The sequence below is a fragment of the Meriones unguiculatus genome, chromosome 7 (genome assembly GCF_030254825.1).
Source record: "Meriones unguiculatus strain TT.TT164.6M chromosome 7, Bangor_MerUng_6.1, whole genome shotgun sequence".
NCBI lineage: Eukaryota > Metazoa > Chordata > Mammalia > Rodentia > Muridae > Meriones > Meriones unguiculatus.
Genome location: NC_083355.1, coordinates 83,816,567 through 83,834,098, shown reverse-complemented (window position 1 = coordinate 83,834,098; position 17,532 = coordinate 83,816,567). Strand labels below are relative to the sequence as shown.

General features: G+C 45.7%; 1 protein-coding gene across 1 annotated transcript in view; it reads right to left on the bottom strand.

Moving 5' to 3' along the window:
* Positions 1-17,532, bottom strand: part of Fntb (farnesyltransferase, CAAX box, beta) — an 83,693-nt gene that overhangs the window by 39,405 nt on the left and 26,756 nt on the right. Inside the window, exons 3-6 of the mRNA XM_021635530.2 lie at positions 14,281-14,353; positions 12,699-12,790; positions 520-666; positions 331-414 (exon numbers count right to left, since the gene is read on the bottom strand). Coding sequence (XP_021491205.1) covers positions 331-414; positions 520-666; positions 12,699-12,790; positions 14,281-14,353 — 396 coding nt within the window. The remainder of the gene's footprint in view (positions 1-330; positions 415-519; positions 667-12,698; positions 12,791-14,280; positions 14,354-17,532) is intronic.

The following is a 17,532-nucleotide window of genomic DNA, read 5'->3' as shown; positions in this document are numbered from 1 at the left end:
CAGAAAGTGATTACAGAGTCACTCTAGGCTTGCTTCTCTAAGAGAGGTGGAAGATTCTTTTACACTATGTAATATAGTAAACTATCTTACACCAAACAAATGCATTCTGTATTTCTACATCTAAGGCATTTGATTTTTTTTTTAAATCCAACCCACACTCTGACATCTGCATAAAAGAAACGAAGAGACAGTGACACCTGAGGACATTGGTGTCGTATTAGCAATGACCGTGACACTGTGCCAGGGTGAGCAGTCTACCATGCTCCTGAGGCTTAGCAGCTCTAAGGAAAGGCACGTTCCAGAAGGCATGCATGCAACTGTCCCACTCACCTCACGTCTACCTCACCTCCGACGTGCATGAGGAAAGAGCCATCGGGTTGCTTTAGCGAGTACAAATACTGAAGGAGCTTCTCTCTGAGAACAGCGGGGCGAGGGCAGAAAAGGAGATGGTCAGTGCCATAGGGAAGGTGGAACCCTCCCGGATCTCTCCCATGGCATATTTAATGCCGCAGCTCTTACCTGTTAATGACGTTGTAGGCTTCCTCGGTGCCAATGATGCACAGCGCGTTGACAGCTGCGTATGTGGGTGCGAGGTGTGGGTACTGACCAGGGCCTCCTCCAAAGCCACCTTCTGGGCTTTGACACAGCTCCAGGAACTGACATACACTAGGTGCGTGGCCAAGAGGAAAAACAGTTAGACAGCGTTAACCTCTGAATACCAAATTCCTTTCGGATTCCAACATTTTCCATTCCCCTACCTTCCAAGGGGTGAAAACCCCCTCCTTGACACTTGACTACAACGCCCCCCAAAGACTTAACTCTTCACCCAGCTGCTGTCAGTTTTATGCACACTCCTGAGTCTTCTATTTAAGAATTCGTCTTGTCATAAAACAAAGAGCATGAGGCTGGCAGGAAACCTTTCACAGACTTGCTTCTTGACCAAACCTTTCTCTTATTTTTCACTAAACTTGTCACCCTGGATCTGGAGTCATACACTTTTCTCTTCTGAGGACATCTGGATTCTACCTCTAGCTGCTCCTGAACATGCGGCCACTGGTCTAGATGCTTTTCCTGGGCCTGTGAACACACTATCTCACTCACTGTCACCTGAGCTCTTTCGGCAACTGTCTTTCTGTTCCCACCACCAGTAAGGCAATTTTGAGTGCAGTACAACCCGCTGTTAGGAAGGCAGGAGAGCAGAAGGCTCAAGATGGCACTGTTGTGGTTTGAATGTAAAATGCCCCAATACCCGTGGGCTCACTGAGTTGAACACTTGCTCTCCAACTGCTGGTGTTCCCTGTGGAACCTTTAGGAGGTAACCTCACAGGAAGCTAGAACTTGAAGCTCGGTGGACCTTGAACGAGGCCTGCTTCATGTGTATTCTCTGCTTTCTGAATGTACACATAAAGCTAGCTTCCTGCTCCTGCCATGGTGGACTATAACCCTGCAGCCATAAGCCCAGACAAACCCTCTCTCTCTCTTTCTCAAGCTGCTTTTTTTTTTTTCCTTCTCTTCTTTCATTTTATACTTGCCACCCAGGCACCTTATTTATACATGTTTTAAATCCCTAAAAAAATAATCCCAGGGTTTTTTCTTCCTGTATGCTTTCATCTTGCTCCTTCATGGCCCATGACACCAACAGAGGTTGAGTGAAACTGAACTGACGGGATTGTTCTGCCATCATTCTGGGCCCTTGAACCGCACATCAGATCGGGGCTGGTCACCCACACTTGTTCAACCTGCTTGTGAGGTTCTATCGATTTCCCCAGCTCTGAGGTCAGTAGTGATTTCAAACTTGCCAAAGTCACCATGCTTCATCATCACTGCTAGCAGCCAGACAGTGACTTTGGAGCACAGCCTGATATGGACTTGGCACCTCTCTTTTCTACACAGTTGATGTTTTCTGAGCATCAGCCGGGACATTCGTGAGCTCCATTCCAGTGCATGGAAGGACAGCAGAAACAGCTTAAGTGGCTTTGTCTGGGCATTTTATCACCGTGATGAAAAGGTAACCGTGACAGGCACTGCTGACTCTCGTCAGAAGAAGGCATTTCAGTCTGTGAATTTTTCATGCTAAACAACAGAGGCTCCAGTTTCCTCACAAAGGAAAACTGTTCCTGGAGAATTTGCTGTTGGGCATGGCATCAGTTACATTCGTGCTCTAGGTGAAATCGAGAGAGCCTTTACTTGCATAGGGTCCTCTACAGTTTATGGGAAAAGACCATTCCAGGAAGGGCCCAATGAGGAAGGCTCAGGTTATCACATCATTCCCCTACAACTCTGAGGTCACAGCCTCCTGTCAGGAAAACCTCCACCCAAGAGACCTCCGGCAAGCCTGTCTTTCTAGCTGCCAAGGCCTCCTTTCCGGGCTGTTTCATCTCCTTTATTATTTATTTCCTCTACCCTCTTTCTCTCTTCTCTTCAAATGAGAAAGAGTTTATTCTGAGCCAAATATGAGTGGCCAGGAGCATGGTTTCAGTTTGCCCTAAAGGATAAGTTCCAACACAGAAGTAGTTATATAAAAATTTTAAAAAACTGTTTTGTAAATTGATTTTTTAAAATTGGCACACAACATGATTATTTCATTACGGCATTTGCAACGTATGTGTCATTAGGCTTTGTTCTAATTCATCCCCTCCCCTCCCTTGCCTGCCTGGTTTCCTCTCTTCACCCAGATAGCACCCCCTTCTACTTTCAGGTCACATGTTCATTATCGTCTTTGCCCTTTCCCTTAAGCTCTCTTCCTTCCTTCATGATCTTTCTAGTTTTATGACTTACACATGAATGTATAGATAAGCATACCTGTAGTTTGAAACCCATCGCCTCAATCTTGCTTGTTCTCTGCTGCTAGGGAGACCACAAAGGCTAGTTTCCACAAAGGCTTGTGCTCATTACTCCACTGCCATACATAGCAGGTGGGGCAAGGTCTCATATGTCCCAGGCTGGCCTCCAGCTTGCTAAGTAGCTGAGACTGACCCTGAACTTTCTGATGCCCCTGCCTTCACCTCCTCCTACGCACTCAGATCACAGATGTGGTCTATGAGGTGCTGGGGATCAAAACCCCTAGCCTCAAGTATTCTAGGCAAATACTCTAACCGCTCAGGTCATCACCAGGCCTGTTTCGTTTGTTTGTTTTGAGGCAAGGTCTCTCTCTGTAGCTCAGTGTGGCCATGAACTCAGCAATCTGTCGGCTACAGTCTCCCACGTGCTATGATTACAGGTGTGAGCCGTCAGACACAGTTACTTTTGATTTCAGGATTTCCGTTATGTAGACAGGTACAGCAACAGACTGGCTATTTTAGCCTTCCCAGGTTAAGACAATCCTCATTTTCTTCTACTTATACCTAAAACTTTTATGGTAGGCAACACAAGGATTGAAACTAGAGTTTATAGTCAAAGAAGAAAGCAATTCTGGAGTACATTTTTAATTAATTAATTAGTTTACTTAATTTACATCTCAGTCAGAGGCCCCTCCCTCCTCTCCTCCCTATTTCACCCTCCCTTCCGAAGCCCCCTACCCACATACCCCTGCTCATCTCTAGTCAAATGAGGACTGAGTTCATTCTGGAGTACATTTTTAAGAAAATTTTTCCAAAGTGGAATTTGCTTCTTATATATTTTCCAGCCATAGTCAATTCTTATGAAATATCCAGAAATAAGTAGCTAAGAACAGTTCCTGACAAAAAGCCATCTGCCAACTGGAAGCTTTTGGTATACAAAAACAAAAGGTTTTCAACTGAAATAAAATTCAGCAGCTGGGCTGAAGAGATGGCTCAGTGGTTAAGGGCACTTGCTGCTTCCTGCAGAGGACCTGGGTTCAATCCCTAGCACCCACATGGTCGCTCACAACCATCTGTAACCAGGGGATCCGATGCCCTCTTCTAGCTTTTATGGGCACCAGGCAGACACATGGTGCACAGACATACATGTAAGCAAAACACTCACTCATACACATAAAATAAAAATAAACCTTTTTAAACAACAAAACAAAACAAAAAAAAAAACCCTCAACAGACTGGACCTGGAAATACAAGCTGCTCAGTGACAGAGCCCTGAGTTCAATCCCAGCATTACAAAATTCTTTTTCTTTCTTTCTTTTTTTTTTTTTTTTTTTTTTTGGTCTTTTGAGAGAGGGTTTCACTACGCAGGCTGGTTTACCTCGATCTCAGAATCCTGTCTCAGCCTTCCAAATCTAGAATTACACATGTACACCACTCTCCTCAGCTCATAAGTTTGAGGCACGTCTGAATTACACAGAAAGTTCAGGCTAGCCTGGGCTATAAGAGTAAGACCTTCAAAAATTAATTAATTAATTATTAATAATAATAAAATAAAAGGAAAAGAAAAAAAAAGTCACCTAGTATCCATTTCTTCCCCAGCACCTAAGATAGAATGTTGTAGGGGAATGTAACACTCCTGACCCAGTAGCCTCACCTCCGGAGGGAGTGGGATCTGAATGTTCCAGACACCTCCATGTCCTGGCTCCTCGCCATCCTCCCTCAGCTGACTGCCATGAGGTTGTGCGAGGGAACTGGGGGTGGGGCTTCCCTCCTGCCTCACCCTTCCATGCTACGGAACATTCCGATCCTGAGCCTTTCCAACTTGCACCTTAAGGAACAGGCTGTGAAGTGACAAGCTGCCATTAGCAGACGTCTTAGCGACCTTAGAAAACAAAATGTCAGCGATGCTGTGACTTCTCAGGATGGGAAGGAACACTTACAGACCAAAAATTCCAGAAACCAACCAAAAGAGTGTCAACTGATAAAAAATGCAACCAGGAAGCTTTGAGCAAACAACAAGAGGACGCTTTACGGAAAACAAGTATTCATGAAAGCGCTCAGATGCACATCCAGGTTATTCAAGGGGCCTGAGCTTTATGTCCCAGTTTGCACATTAGTGACCTGCAGAGTGCAAACCCAAACCATGTGCACTGGGGCCAGTGGAGTAATAGAGACCTAGGCTTCTGAGGCTCAAGAGTCCGAACCATCACCAGAGGCCCGAGTGACGTGGCCACCCACAAAGGACGAGCAACATCCAACTTTGTCGCACCATATAAAATTACTTTGAGGAATATTTATTAAAAAAACCAACAGCTCGCCGGGCTCAATGGCACATGCGTGTAATCCCTAGTGCCCTGAAGACCAGGCTGTCCTTGAACTGAGAGATCAGCCTGCCTTTGCCTTCTGGGTGCTGGGATCATCGGTGCACGATACCATGTCCAGCTTAGGTTTGTTTTGTTTTAAGGGCCTCCTTTGATAGCCTATGATGGCCTGCAACTCACTACATGGCTGAGTTAGCCTTGAACTTGCAGCAATCCCCCCCCCCCCCCCCCCCCCGGCTTCAGTCTCCTAAGTCCTCGAGTTAACCAGGAATGAACCACCACATTCAGCTGCTTCTGTGATGATAATGCTGCTGGCCTGACAACCACATTGTGGAGACCCATGGAAAACACCTGCCCTGTCCAACAGGCAAGGCAACCCTAGTCACAGGGGGCAATTGAAAGTTTAATTCAATTTAATTAAAATAATAAATTTAACTCTTTGCAGGGCATGGCGGCTTATGCCTGGAATCTCAGAACTCCAGGCGGCAGAGGCAGGCGCATCTCTGAGTCTGAGGCCAGCCTCGTCTACAAAATGAGTCCAGGACAGCCACACAGAGAAACCCTGTCTCAAAAAAACAAAACAAACAAACAAACAAACAAAAAAACCGAAACAAACAAAATTTAGCTCCTCAGTCTCACAGGCCACATTTCAAGTGCTTCGCTAGCAGTGACTACGCCGGGTCGCACACAGCCACAGAATCTTCACATTATTGTGGGACTATTGAACACTGCTTCTCTGGCATTCAACCACTACAGAGAATGTGAAACTTCTGAGAGAAACAAATTCAAGGGAAAAGGGTTTTGGCTTTAGTGTTTTAAATTTAATTTCATTTATTATGTTTACGTGTGTGTGTGTGTGTGTGTGTGTGTGTATGATAGGGCACCAGACATATGGGAGGCAAAGCACAACTCTGTGCCCTTGGTCCCCTTCTTGCAACTTTTCGAGGGTTCCAGAGATGAAATTCAGGTCATCAGGCTTTTGTGCTGAGCGCCCTTATTCGCTGAGCCACCTCACTCGGGTTCTGTTGTTGGCCTCCTAACTTGCTCTGCTTGGACTTCTAGAAACGGTTACACTAACCTAGAGAAAAAAACCGTGGCTAGTGGGGACGAAGGATTCACAATCCTGCAGATAATGTAAAATAAGTGGGAAAACAGAGACCAGTTAAGAATAGAGCAAGTATAACAGGTTCAACTAGTAAATAGCACACTGGGGGTCAGGAGTGGGGGAGGGAAGCATAGACACACAAGTTCGGAAATGACCAGGAACTCACAGCAGGGAAAGGACTGTGATTGCGGCCTGTGAGCTACGGATAAATCAACAAAAAAGCATTCTTGTTAAAGGTGTCCACCCGGCACTGCTGAGAGTTGCACCTGGCTCTGGCCTCTATTTTCCAACTAAGTGAGAGCTCAGATTATACATGTTAAAAATAGGTAAATATAAAAAAAAATACTAAAGCAGGAAAGGGAAGAGACTATTAAAAGGATTAAAATTATGGACAAAGCCAGCGAGGAGGAGGTCCAGCTACATTCCTCTTCATTCAAAGGGCGTGACACAAACTCTAGCAAATAACAAAGAGTGAGGCTTGCCTGTATTAAGAACAGCTTAGTTTAGACTTTAAAAACATTTCTGGGGCAGGACAGAGGGCTCAAGCGGTTAAGAGCACTGGCTGTTCTTCCAGAGGACCCGGGTTCAACTCCCAGCACTCACATGGCAGCCCACAACTGTCTGTAACTCCACTTCCAGAGGATCTGGCACCCTCTCACAGACATGCAGGCAGAACACCAATGCTCATAAAAATAAATCTTAAAAAAAAAAAAAAAAAAAGTCTAAGGATGTGTGGCTTGGTAGTAGATTGGTTGCCCAGCAAGCACAAAGGTCTGATACAATCTCCATCACAGTAATAATAACAACAACAACAACAACCAACAAAGCAAAACAAAACTCCAGCAGAGCTTCTTCTATAAAACGGCTGCGTTGCTCCAGCCAGGTGGAACCCAACAATGAGCAGCTAAAGGGTGACCAGCATCTCCTGTTGATTCCGGGAGGCCAGAGCTACCTGGAGCCTTTGCTAACAGGCCCATTTGTTTGGGAAGCATGGTCAGGTTTAAAGTGGGTTATGGAGAGCAGGGTTTCTCCGCACTGCACAGTTTTCTCTTTTGAGACATCCCCTTATAGGTACTTCATAGTCTCCCTGGCCTGTGCCCACGAGATGCCAGCAGAACCTAGCCCAGAAAAGCACCCAGAAGACAGGTGACCGGGTAGGATGCCATCACTGAAAGGTTAGGAATCAGACCACTCATATGTTAAAATAAATGTTTAAAGGAGGGGCTTGGGTGTGCCTTACCTGGTAGAGTGCTTGCTAATTAGCATACAGTGGGTTTCACCCACCTCCCCATAGCATGTAAAATGTGACACATGCCTGTAATCCTCACACTTGAAAGGTAAAGGGAGACAGATCAGAAGTTCAGGTCTTTCTTGCAGTCAGTATCTCTTGTAGCCCGGGTTGGCCTCAGACTCATTAAGTAGCTAAGGACAACCTTACGTTTCTGATCCTCCTGCCTCCACCCCCTCAGGACTGGGATTACAGGTGTGCACCACCACATCCAATTTATGAAATGCTGGGGGTTGAACCTAGGATTTCCTGCATGCTAGGCAAGTACTCTACCAGCGAGCAACATCCTGGACATAAAAGCCTAATTTTAACAGTACAATGGGCTCCTTTCCACTTTGTTCTCTGTGTGTTTTTAAAGTAGCTGTTAGTGATGAAGGAGAATCACATTAAAGAACTTCCTTCAGTGCTAAAATCATTAAGCCAAACAAGTGTTCTGCTCCAAAATACTTATTCACCCATTTGTTTTATGTAAGCATACATATAAATTTATGTATAATCTCTTAAGAGAGGCAGTCCAAATTCCCACCTCTGAATTTATTACCCTGGCCCTGCTAGCCTCCCTCAGCCGTCACAGAAGTTAACAAAAGCCATTCTGTCCACTAGAGGGAACCCGGCTTATGTTATTTCCTGAACAAATAAAAGCTGGAGAGAGAACAAAATAGGAAAACTGAGAGAGAGACCTTTGTGTGTGTGCAGACTGTGCATGCTGAGCGCAGGTGACATGGGGATGAGGGCAGAGAAAATGCTGAAACTCCAGAGCGGGCTCTCTGCCAACAAGGTTGCCTTAATATATGTAGGAAGAAAAATAGGCCACATTTCAAAGCTTTCCCTTTCCTTGTGTAAAATAAATGCAGAGGCTACAAATGTGAGAGGGAAGGGAGTAAGGCGATAAGGGGCTGGAAGGAGGAAAGGGGGAAATGATGTAATTATATTTTAATTCTAAAAACTTAAGAATTATTTCAAAAAATAAAAATTTTTAAATTAAAAAAAAAAAATTAAGGTCTCTCCATGTCTTCAACTGCAAGTCCTATGGGCTGAGATTGTCATTTCTCTTGAGGTTAAAAATAACCCTGCTGTTAGAGCTATGAGCCTTGGCCTTAATGGCTAGGGTATCTTTCCCTCCCTGATTTTTATTTTTCTAAAAATAATTTTAAAAATACATCTTTCAAGCACATCTTTCATCCCAGCATTCAGGGGACAGAGGAGGTGCATCTGTCTCCATGAAGTCAAGGCTGGCTTGGTCTACACAGTGAACTCCAGGACAGCCAGGACTACATAGAGGCCCCGTCTCAAAAAAACAAAAACAATAAAAAATATCCTTCAAAATGTAGGGAATTAATATTTGAGTACATTAATGAACAAAAGGATAAGCCTAAAAATAAAATAGATGAATGAACTGGAAAATCCTGGGCCAACCAGCCTGGAGGATGCTAAGCTTCAGAAGCAGAGAAAAAGACCCTGAACAAGGTAGAGGGAGAGAACTTACTACCGAAAGTTGTCTTCTGACTTTACACACGCACCATGGAACAGACATGCCCACACCAGTGACTACACGACACAATAAAAATACACACATACAATAAAAATAACAAAATAAAAAAAATATGTTAAGACAGGCTGGAGAGATGGCTCGGTGGGTAAGAGTACTTGCTATGAGACTCATGAGACCTGTACATAGGCACAGATATGTATCTCTCTCTCTCTCTCTCACACACACACACACACATACACACACACACACACACACTCATTCATTCATTAAAGCAAGCTAGGGGACAGTTACCCAGCATGCATAAGGCCCTTGATTCACTCCCTAGTACTGAAAAACAATAACAGGATTTGAAGTTCATTAAAGCCAGCCAGGTGGGTAGCTTACGCCTGAAATCCCAACACTCGCAGATTGAGGCAGGAGGAAACCATGAGTCTGAGGCCAGCCTGGGCTACGTGGTGAGTTTCTGTCTGCAAAGAGAGATCTGTCTCTAAAACTGGCAATAAAATTTAAAATAAATAAATAAAAATAAGGGCTGGAGAGATGGCTCGGCAGTTAGGAGCACTGTCTGTTCTTCCAGAGGTCCTGAGTTTAATTCCCAGCAACCACTCAGTGGCTTGCAATCATCTATACTGGCATCTGATGCCTTCTTCTGGCATTCATGTGTACATGCAGATAGAGTACTCATATAGAGAAACTAAATAAATCTTTAAAAAAATAAAAATAAGGTTTATTAAATCAACGCTCAGGGGAACTATAAATAAATGCTTTCAAGTCAGTTGTAAAACAAGCCCAAAGCCATTGATTATTAAACTGGCTCTTTATTTTCAAAATTCCTTCTTTTGTAGGGAAGAAACAACAGGATCTCACTATGTAGCTTTGGCTAGCCTAGAACTCCCGATGCAGTCCAGGCTAGCCTCAAGACTCACGTCAATCTGCTTGCCTCTACCTCCTTGAGTGCTGGTATTGAAAACATGCCTGGATAAAACATCATTTTACTTACAAAATAATGAAGGTTTACTGTAGAAATTGTAGAAAATGTAAATAAGCTTAGAAATATATATATGTGACAGGGTCTCACTGTGTAGCTCTGGCTGTCCCAGAACTCACTATGTAGACCAGGCTGGCCTACATAGACAGTTATCTGCCTGCCTCTTACCTGCGGAGTGTTGGGATTAAATGTGTACACTACCACACCCTAAAAACTATATCCCGACTGAACTGTAGCATACGTACTTGCAACCTTCTGTGGGTTTTGGTTGCTTTGCTTTTCTATGGATAGCCATCAGTACTTTTTGTTTGTTTGTTTTGTTTTGTTTGTTTTTCTCTTGGTATGGGGGTAGGCGGGTACTGCAGAAGATCAAACTCAGGGCCTCTACCATGCAAGGCAAACTCTGAACCACTGACCTACAGCCCCTGCCCTTTTCTGTCTGACCTCAGACTCTGGACACTCCTACCTCAGCCTTCTGAGTGCTGGATCCCTTCGTACATACATTCTTCTACGCAAATAAACAAATATTAAACAACTTTAAACGGCTGCATATTTCACCGTATGTACTATGCTGCAATTAATTCACTTAAACTTTAATTTTTGTCATTGTTGTTCTGTTTTATTTTTTGAGACTGTGTTTTTCTGTGCAGCCCCAGCTGTCCTGGAACCCTGTAGACCAAGCTGGCCTCAAACTCAGAGATCTGCCCGCCTGATTAAAGGCGTGTACCACCATGCCCAGCTACTCTGTAAATGTTAGGTCTTAGACTGATGCTGTCGGCTGTGAGAAGCCCTTTAAGGAGGCCTCTCTTGCCATCCGGCTCCCTCCTTCCACCTTGTGTGTCCCGGGTCAGACACAGGTCATCACACGTCAAGACAGGTGTCTGCCATGCCATCTCACCTCACCCCTCTTCCTATCTCATATTATCAAAAAGCAACTGTGACAGTGACTTCCTCAGATAAGTGACAGTGCAAACAGAGCACCTATGCAACCAAAAAAAAAAAACAAACAAACAAAAAAAAAAAAACCCAACCAACCAAACAACAATAACAAAAAAAACCTGACAGTGACTGGAGCTTTTCCACTGCAGGTACCCCAGCCCCCTCCCTGGTCGCTGCACTTTACAGGGTCTATGCCCTCTTGTCTCTCACAGAATCCCTCCTCCCCTCGCTTCTCTCATAGGCATCTTTCCTATTCTAGCACACATCCTGACAGTGTAGGTGTCGGTGGGGGGGCTTCCCAAACGACCGTCAACCCCCAACTGGTATTTCAAAAACACATGGGCCTTTATTTTGACAATTGCATTCCTTTTACTGCAGAAACTGTGTCCAGCTCTACTTCCAGTGCTGGAAGCACGCAGGCTGTTTCAATGTCCGGCTTATAAAAACCATGCATATTTTCCCTCTGCCTCCAAACTATGAATTCTAAGGGTTAATGGCTTAATTCTTCATTATCTTCTCCATCCACATTCATCACAAGACACCCTTCCCAGGAAGGCAAGAATGAGAGGTTATTGTTAAGAGAGAATGAATGAGACAATGTAAGTTCTGTTCTTCTGACCTGACAATGTGACAAGGCAGGGTCTCTGGGACTAGGGAGGGCTCCAGCTAGCCTCCACCCATCTTGGCACAGTTGCCACCTTCTGCTGCGTAAAACCAAACCTGGCTCAGGACCCTTGCATCCCAAACTCCTCACCCTCTGGAGTACAAGGGAATGGAAGCACACAAGCCAAGAAACCATGCTCTCCATAAACCCCTTAGGTTCAGTTCCTGGCCCACCTTTCCTACCCCAGGTCTTTCCAAGGCTGAAGGCATGGTCAGTTTTGGTGTTTGTTTGCTGTTTTTCTTAAGATGAGCACAAGGAGCCACCTTACAAGTGCCATCTGCACCAGCAGTTGGGGAAACATCTAGGTTGCTTACATGCATTGTCATCAGTCAGAGGTCATTGAAAACTGAGTCACAGCATTAGTGCATCTAAGCAGTTACCCATCTAGTCCGGGCAAAAGCTGGGCTGTCCCCAGGACCACACCTCTGTGGAGGTATGTTAGGATTCATAGAGTGGTACGTGCTTTCCATGGCACTTCATCATGACTGTCACAGAGGATGGTGAAGACTTCTCAAAGATCAGGGCCAGAGTACATGGATGGCAGAAGGCAGGTGGATCACTGTGAGTTCAAGGCCAGTTTTACATAGGGAGTCTAAGACAGCCAGGGCTACACAGAGAACTGGAATGTTTGTTTGCTTGTTTGTTTTCGAGCAGGGTTTCCCCATGTAGCCCTGGCTCTATGTAGAGTAGGTTGGCCTTGAACTCATAAAGATCTGCCTGCCTCTGCCTCCCAAAAGCTGGGACTAAAGGTTTATACTACCACCACCTGTAGAGGTCTTGTCTTTATTAAAAAAAAAAAAATTAAAAATTAAAAAAAGGAGGAGAAAGAGAGAGACAGAGGAGGGGAAGGGGGGGAAGAAGGGAAGAAGGAATGAGGAGAGGGAGAGAGAGAAAACCACAGGAAAAAAAACAGCTCCTCTGGATGTTCAAAGAGTTGTTCTACCCACCACCTTACAATAGGGCTTCTGAGTGGAGGAGTTTCTGGAAGTTGCTGGAGGTCAAAGGAAGGGCAAGGGTTTCTTTCCTCTCCATTTACAACAAGTAAAGCAGGAACAGAAGGAATTTCAAAGCCAGGACGTGATTCTAGAGGACACCCCAGGCTCCCCAGAGCCAGAACTCACTCTGTGGCCACTACTTGGGGGATGGGTTCATCGAGGAGTTCCAGGCTGTGCAGGATCCAGTAGCAGAGCCAGGGGCGGCTGGCGTCCAGACACTGGGAGGGATGAGGAGAAAACACACCCTTTATTCAGCCATTCTAAGATCCCGTGACAAGGCTACATCTGTCTTAGTTCCTGAAGCCCAGCGAGGGGAGGAGGCATCTTGGCTTGGACAACAATCAGTAAATGAAGATGCTCTCAACTGTGACAAAAGGACAATAGGAAAGGAGTCTTGGTCCCTTCCTTGCAGGTGTCCAAGCAGAGCACATTCAGACTGGAAGTTAACCTCCGCTGATGTTTTCCCAGTGCAGACCCAAGGAAACATAATCTCGAAAAGACATCTCTTGAATTCACTCATTCACAGATTTGGCAAATATGTGGTATCTACTTGTGCCAAATATTACAGACTTTGGGGGCATGGAATGATGGACGTTGATTCTGAGTCACGGGGTGCTCAGCACATAGAATAGCAGTGTGGCTATCTTAGAGGGAGAGGCAGCAGACACACGAGCGTAAGTTACCCCATGTCTTTCTGGAACAAGGTAAATACGTGTACATACACCTGGTAAGTGCTTTGAGCACCTGGAGGAGGGTGAGTGTTGGGAGACTGGGCAAAGTCTTTTGAAGGTGAGGTGTGGACAGACCTCCATCCTGATTCAAGTCAAACGTGAGTATCACAAGCTTGGCAGAGCAGTACCAGTTATCAGTTCTTCAGGTTTAAAGAATATAAACGAGGTCTACGGAGACTCATTTTTTTCCAAGTTATAAAAGAAGTAAATGTCAGAGTTGGGGTGTAGGCTGTGTTACTCAGGTTAACTATGAAACTTGGAAAACCCCTCCCCTGCCCCCCCATCACATATAGAACTCTAAAATGACAGCCCGTTAAAGGCAGCACTACCTTTGTGAAGGGAGGCAGGGAGACGGGGGCCCTGCTGGTCACAGCCGTTTCTACCCCACCACAGTTCTGAGACTCTTTGATGAATCTCATAGCGCTCAGAATCATGCCTTAAGATTCACGTGCCCTCTGGAATTTAGGTACTGGTCCTCTGGCCAAGAGAGACACTGGATCAGCCCCCAGGGTCACAGTGTGAGGACCACAAGGTAAAACTGACTTTTAGCTACGTGTAAAGGGAGTCAGGAGAAAGCATGCTGTGATCAGATGATGAAGGAGTGTCCCAGCCCATCTATGGTGTTCTACTAGCTCTAGGGCCAACAGAGCTGGAGAAGACTTTTTTTTTTCCAAGACAGGGTTTCTCTGCGTAATCCTGGCTGTCCTAGAACCAGCTCTGTAGACCAGGCTGGCCTCGAACTCAAGAGATTCACCTGCCTGCCTCTGCTTTCCCAGGGCTGGGATTAAAGGCGTGCGCCATCACCTCCTTGCTGGAGGAGACTTTATTAAGAGTCCGGCTCTGAAACATCAGCCTGGTTCCTGCCAGAGCCATGTGGTTGGATGGGCGCATCTGCTGCAAGCGAAAACCAACAGCCTTTGTGTTCAAAGAGGAGCACAGCCCGGTGCTTGACAGGAAGTTCCAGGGCAGGGTTTTACCTCGTAGGCATCTGTCAGCTGTCGAAGGCCTCTTTTCAGATAATGGAAGTGCTTCTCCCTCTGCAAAATGAGCCTGGAAAGACAAAGAGCCTGTAAGCCCTCCTAATAGCTCCCATTCCCGCTACACACACACGCATACACACACACACACACACCCTCACACAATCACTAAGTGGATGCTTAGTAACTTAAGTTGGCACAAATGGTGACTACACCAGAGAAAAGAGGCGTGCATCTGAGGTCTCCGAGTGCCAGCACACTGTCCTGGCAGGTGTCTGACAGAAAGCACTCTGTGAAGGAGGTGACTGCCCTGCACTGGGCACACTCTCCTGCTCTCCTGGGCACTAATAGTCTACTCAGAAAGCTCTTCCAGCTCCTAGGAACTGCCCATGCTGCAAGCAATCTAACTGAGAACCTTGCTGCTCCCACCGTCACTGTCCCTTCAGTCATTTCTTCTGGGACCACTTGACTGAGATCTGTACTTTGTCCCCTGCCTACCCCTTGGTTGTCCATCTGTTACTCTGGCTCCAAAATTCCACCTCCCACATGCTGACCCACAGCCCTGGCCAGAGGATGCTTTTTGCATTGCGCAGCCAGTCACACCCGTGGCACTGGGGTCAGCAATACTGGCTTTAAGATGGAATGTGCTGCCCGTGGCCACCTGCAAGGGCAAAGAGAGAGGCGGGACTTCTTGCTTAGTGTGAGAAAATGGCCTAATGTGGTTATGGAAGAAAGAAAAAAAAAGGAAAGAATGTCCAGACGGTCACTGAGCCTGCTGACTACAGCAATAACAGGAAAGAGAACCATTCTCTTCTAGGTAGTCAATAAACAATTGTTTCTATAACTCCCACTGTTCTGTGCTCAGAACACATCACTCATGTGCTCTCTACCTCGGACGCCTCTCGTACCGCAGGAACAGAAATGCTGTCTCAATGAAATAAATTAGAAAGGAATGGCGGTGGCATGCACCTGTTGTAATGCTAACACTCAGAAGGCAGGAGGGCTACAAGTTCAAGACCAGCCTACATAACCAGACCCTTCTCAGAAAGAAAAAAAAATCAGAGTGGCACTAGGAGATGGCGGGCATCTGAAGAAGTGTTCATTAAGTCACTGAGAGGGTTTGTAATGCCTTTCTCAAACGAGTGGGTGGCTTCCAACAGTCGGTTACACAGCGAGGCTGCTCCTCACTGTGTTTCTTCCTCATTCACCCTCTTGCCTTCTGAGCCGAAACAGAGCAAAGGCCCTCACAGAAGCCAAGTAGATGCTGCCAGGCTCCTCGGCTTCACAGCCTCCAGAATCGCTAAGCAGAATGCACTGTAAGACATATTTGTATAAGAATTTTTCCCAGTTTAGGCAACAGAAAAGGGGCTGATGCAATAGGAGATGCAGACAGGCACATATAGAGATGGGAATGTTTATCTATTGTCCAAGGTGGCAGATGATGTAGGAAGACTGGAGAAAAGAAGACCAACGACAGCAGTCAGTGACCTCAGCACTCAGGGCAGAGGTCAGAACAGACTATAGAGACAGAAAACAGGTGCTACATGTGGTGTCCCAGGACTCTGATCCTAGTGCTAGAGGCAGAAAGATCAGGGGTTCAAGGTCTTCTTCTGCTATATAACAAGTTCAAGGCCAGCCTGAGCTACATAAGATTCTGTCTCAAAAAACAAAAAGGAGGAAGAGAAAACAGCCAGACTCCGTTTCTTTTTCAGGGGGGTCCAATGGTCAGGACTCCTGTATAGGCAATGTCTTGCAAGGAGGTCCAGGATGGCTGTTCCCTACAGCTATGGTTCAGACAAGTAAAAGCAAGCAGAGCTCTGTCCAGTTATTGCTCTGAGCTGGTAAGAGCAGTAGGCTCTGAGTTCATGAGAAGGGAAAGGAAGTCAGAAATATCCTCTCCTACCGAGAGCAGGGTGCAGCATGAAATGGCCAGGCCAAAACCGAAGAGGATACCATGGCATATTTTACCTAATTTACTAATTTAGTTCAGAAGCTGGAGCCAAAGTACAAGGGAGTAGACAGAGAGAAGTCAGACTGGAGAGGAGCAGGACTTGTAGGTTCATTGAGGGAGTTGTTTAAAGCCTAAAAGCAGGCTGGGCATGGTGGTGTGCGCGCCTTTAATCCTAGCACTTGGTAAATCTTTGTGAGTTCCAGGCCGCCTTGGGCTATATAGCAAGTTCCTGGCTAGCCAGGGCTACAAAGTGTCAAAACAAAAGAAAAAAAAAAAAATCCTAAAAGCAAAGCTGGGTATAGGAGCCCAAGCCCGTAAATCCAGTACTCAGAAAGCCTAGACGCAAGAGGAATGCTGTCAGCTCAAGGCCAGTCCAGTCTACACAGCGTTCCAGGCCATCCTGAGAACTTGTCTCCAAAGCAAAACAAGTAAAACCTAAGAGCAGACGAGAGCCTGAAATACAATAAGGATGACCCCAAAAACATGCTAAGTGAAAGAAGCCACTTGTAAAATACCACATACTGTATGGTTCTATTTATATGAAATGTCTACAGAGGGATTTTCCTTAGAGACGGTACGTAGATTAGTTGGTTGTCTAGAGTTTAGAAAGATGGATGAGCTGAGAGTGATGACCAAGGGTGTCCTTCTAAGGGATGACGAAATGCTCAAAAATTAACTATAACAGCTATACAACTCTGTGAATGTACTCAAACTGATGAATGATATATTTGAACTCGATGAATTATGTATGAATTATGTTTCACTAAGTTATTTTCTTCAAAAATAAATATGAAAAAAAAACGGGTTTTTTGTTCCTTTCTTTTAAAAAGAAACAAAGCCAGATGTGGTGGTGTGTACCTGTGATCCCAGCGTTCAGGAGGCTGGTGCAGGGAGACGGCGAGTCCAAGACCAGGGAGTTCCAGACTTCCTGGGCTGGGAAAGCACTTGCCTGTGCAAGCCTGAGGACCAGAATTTGAGCCCAGAAACCCGTGTAACAGCAGAAGGAGGCAGAAGGACAATCAATTCCAGCTGTCCTCGGACCTCCACGTGCGTGGGCCTACCCATGCACCAGACACACATATGGACAGTAATAACAAGCGAGTGAAAGTGATTTTAAAGGGAGTTACTGACGTGGCTTAGGCAGCCAGTGCTGTGAACCTCCGGTAAGGAAGAATTCCATATTCTCAGAGACAGAAAGGAGGTGATGAGCGGATGTGTGACGCCAGCCAAGTCTAGGGGCTTGAAGCGGGGACGAACAGACAGAGGAAAGCATGTGGGATGGCAGCCTGTGATTTCTCAGG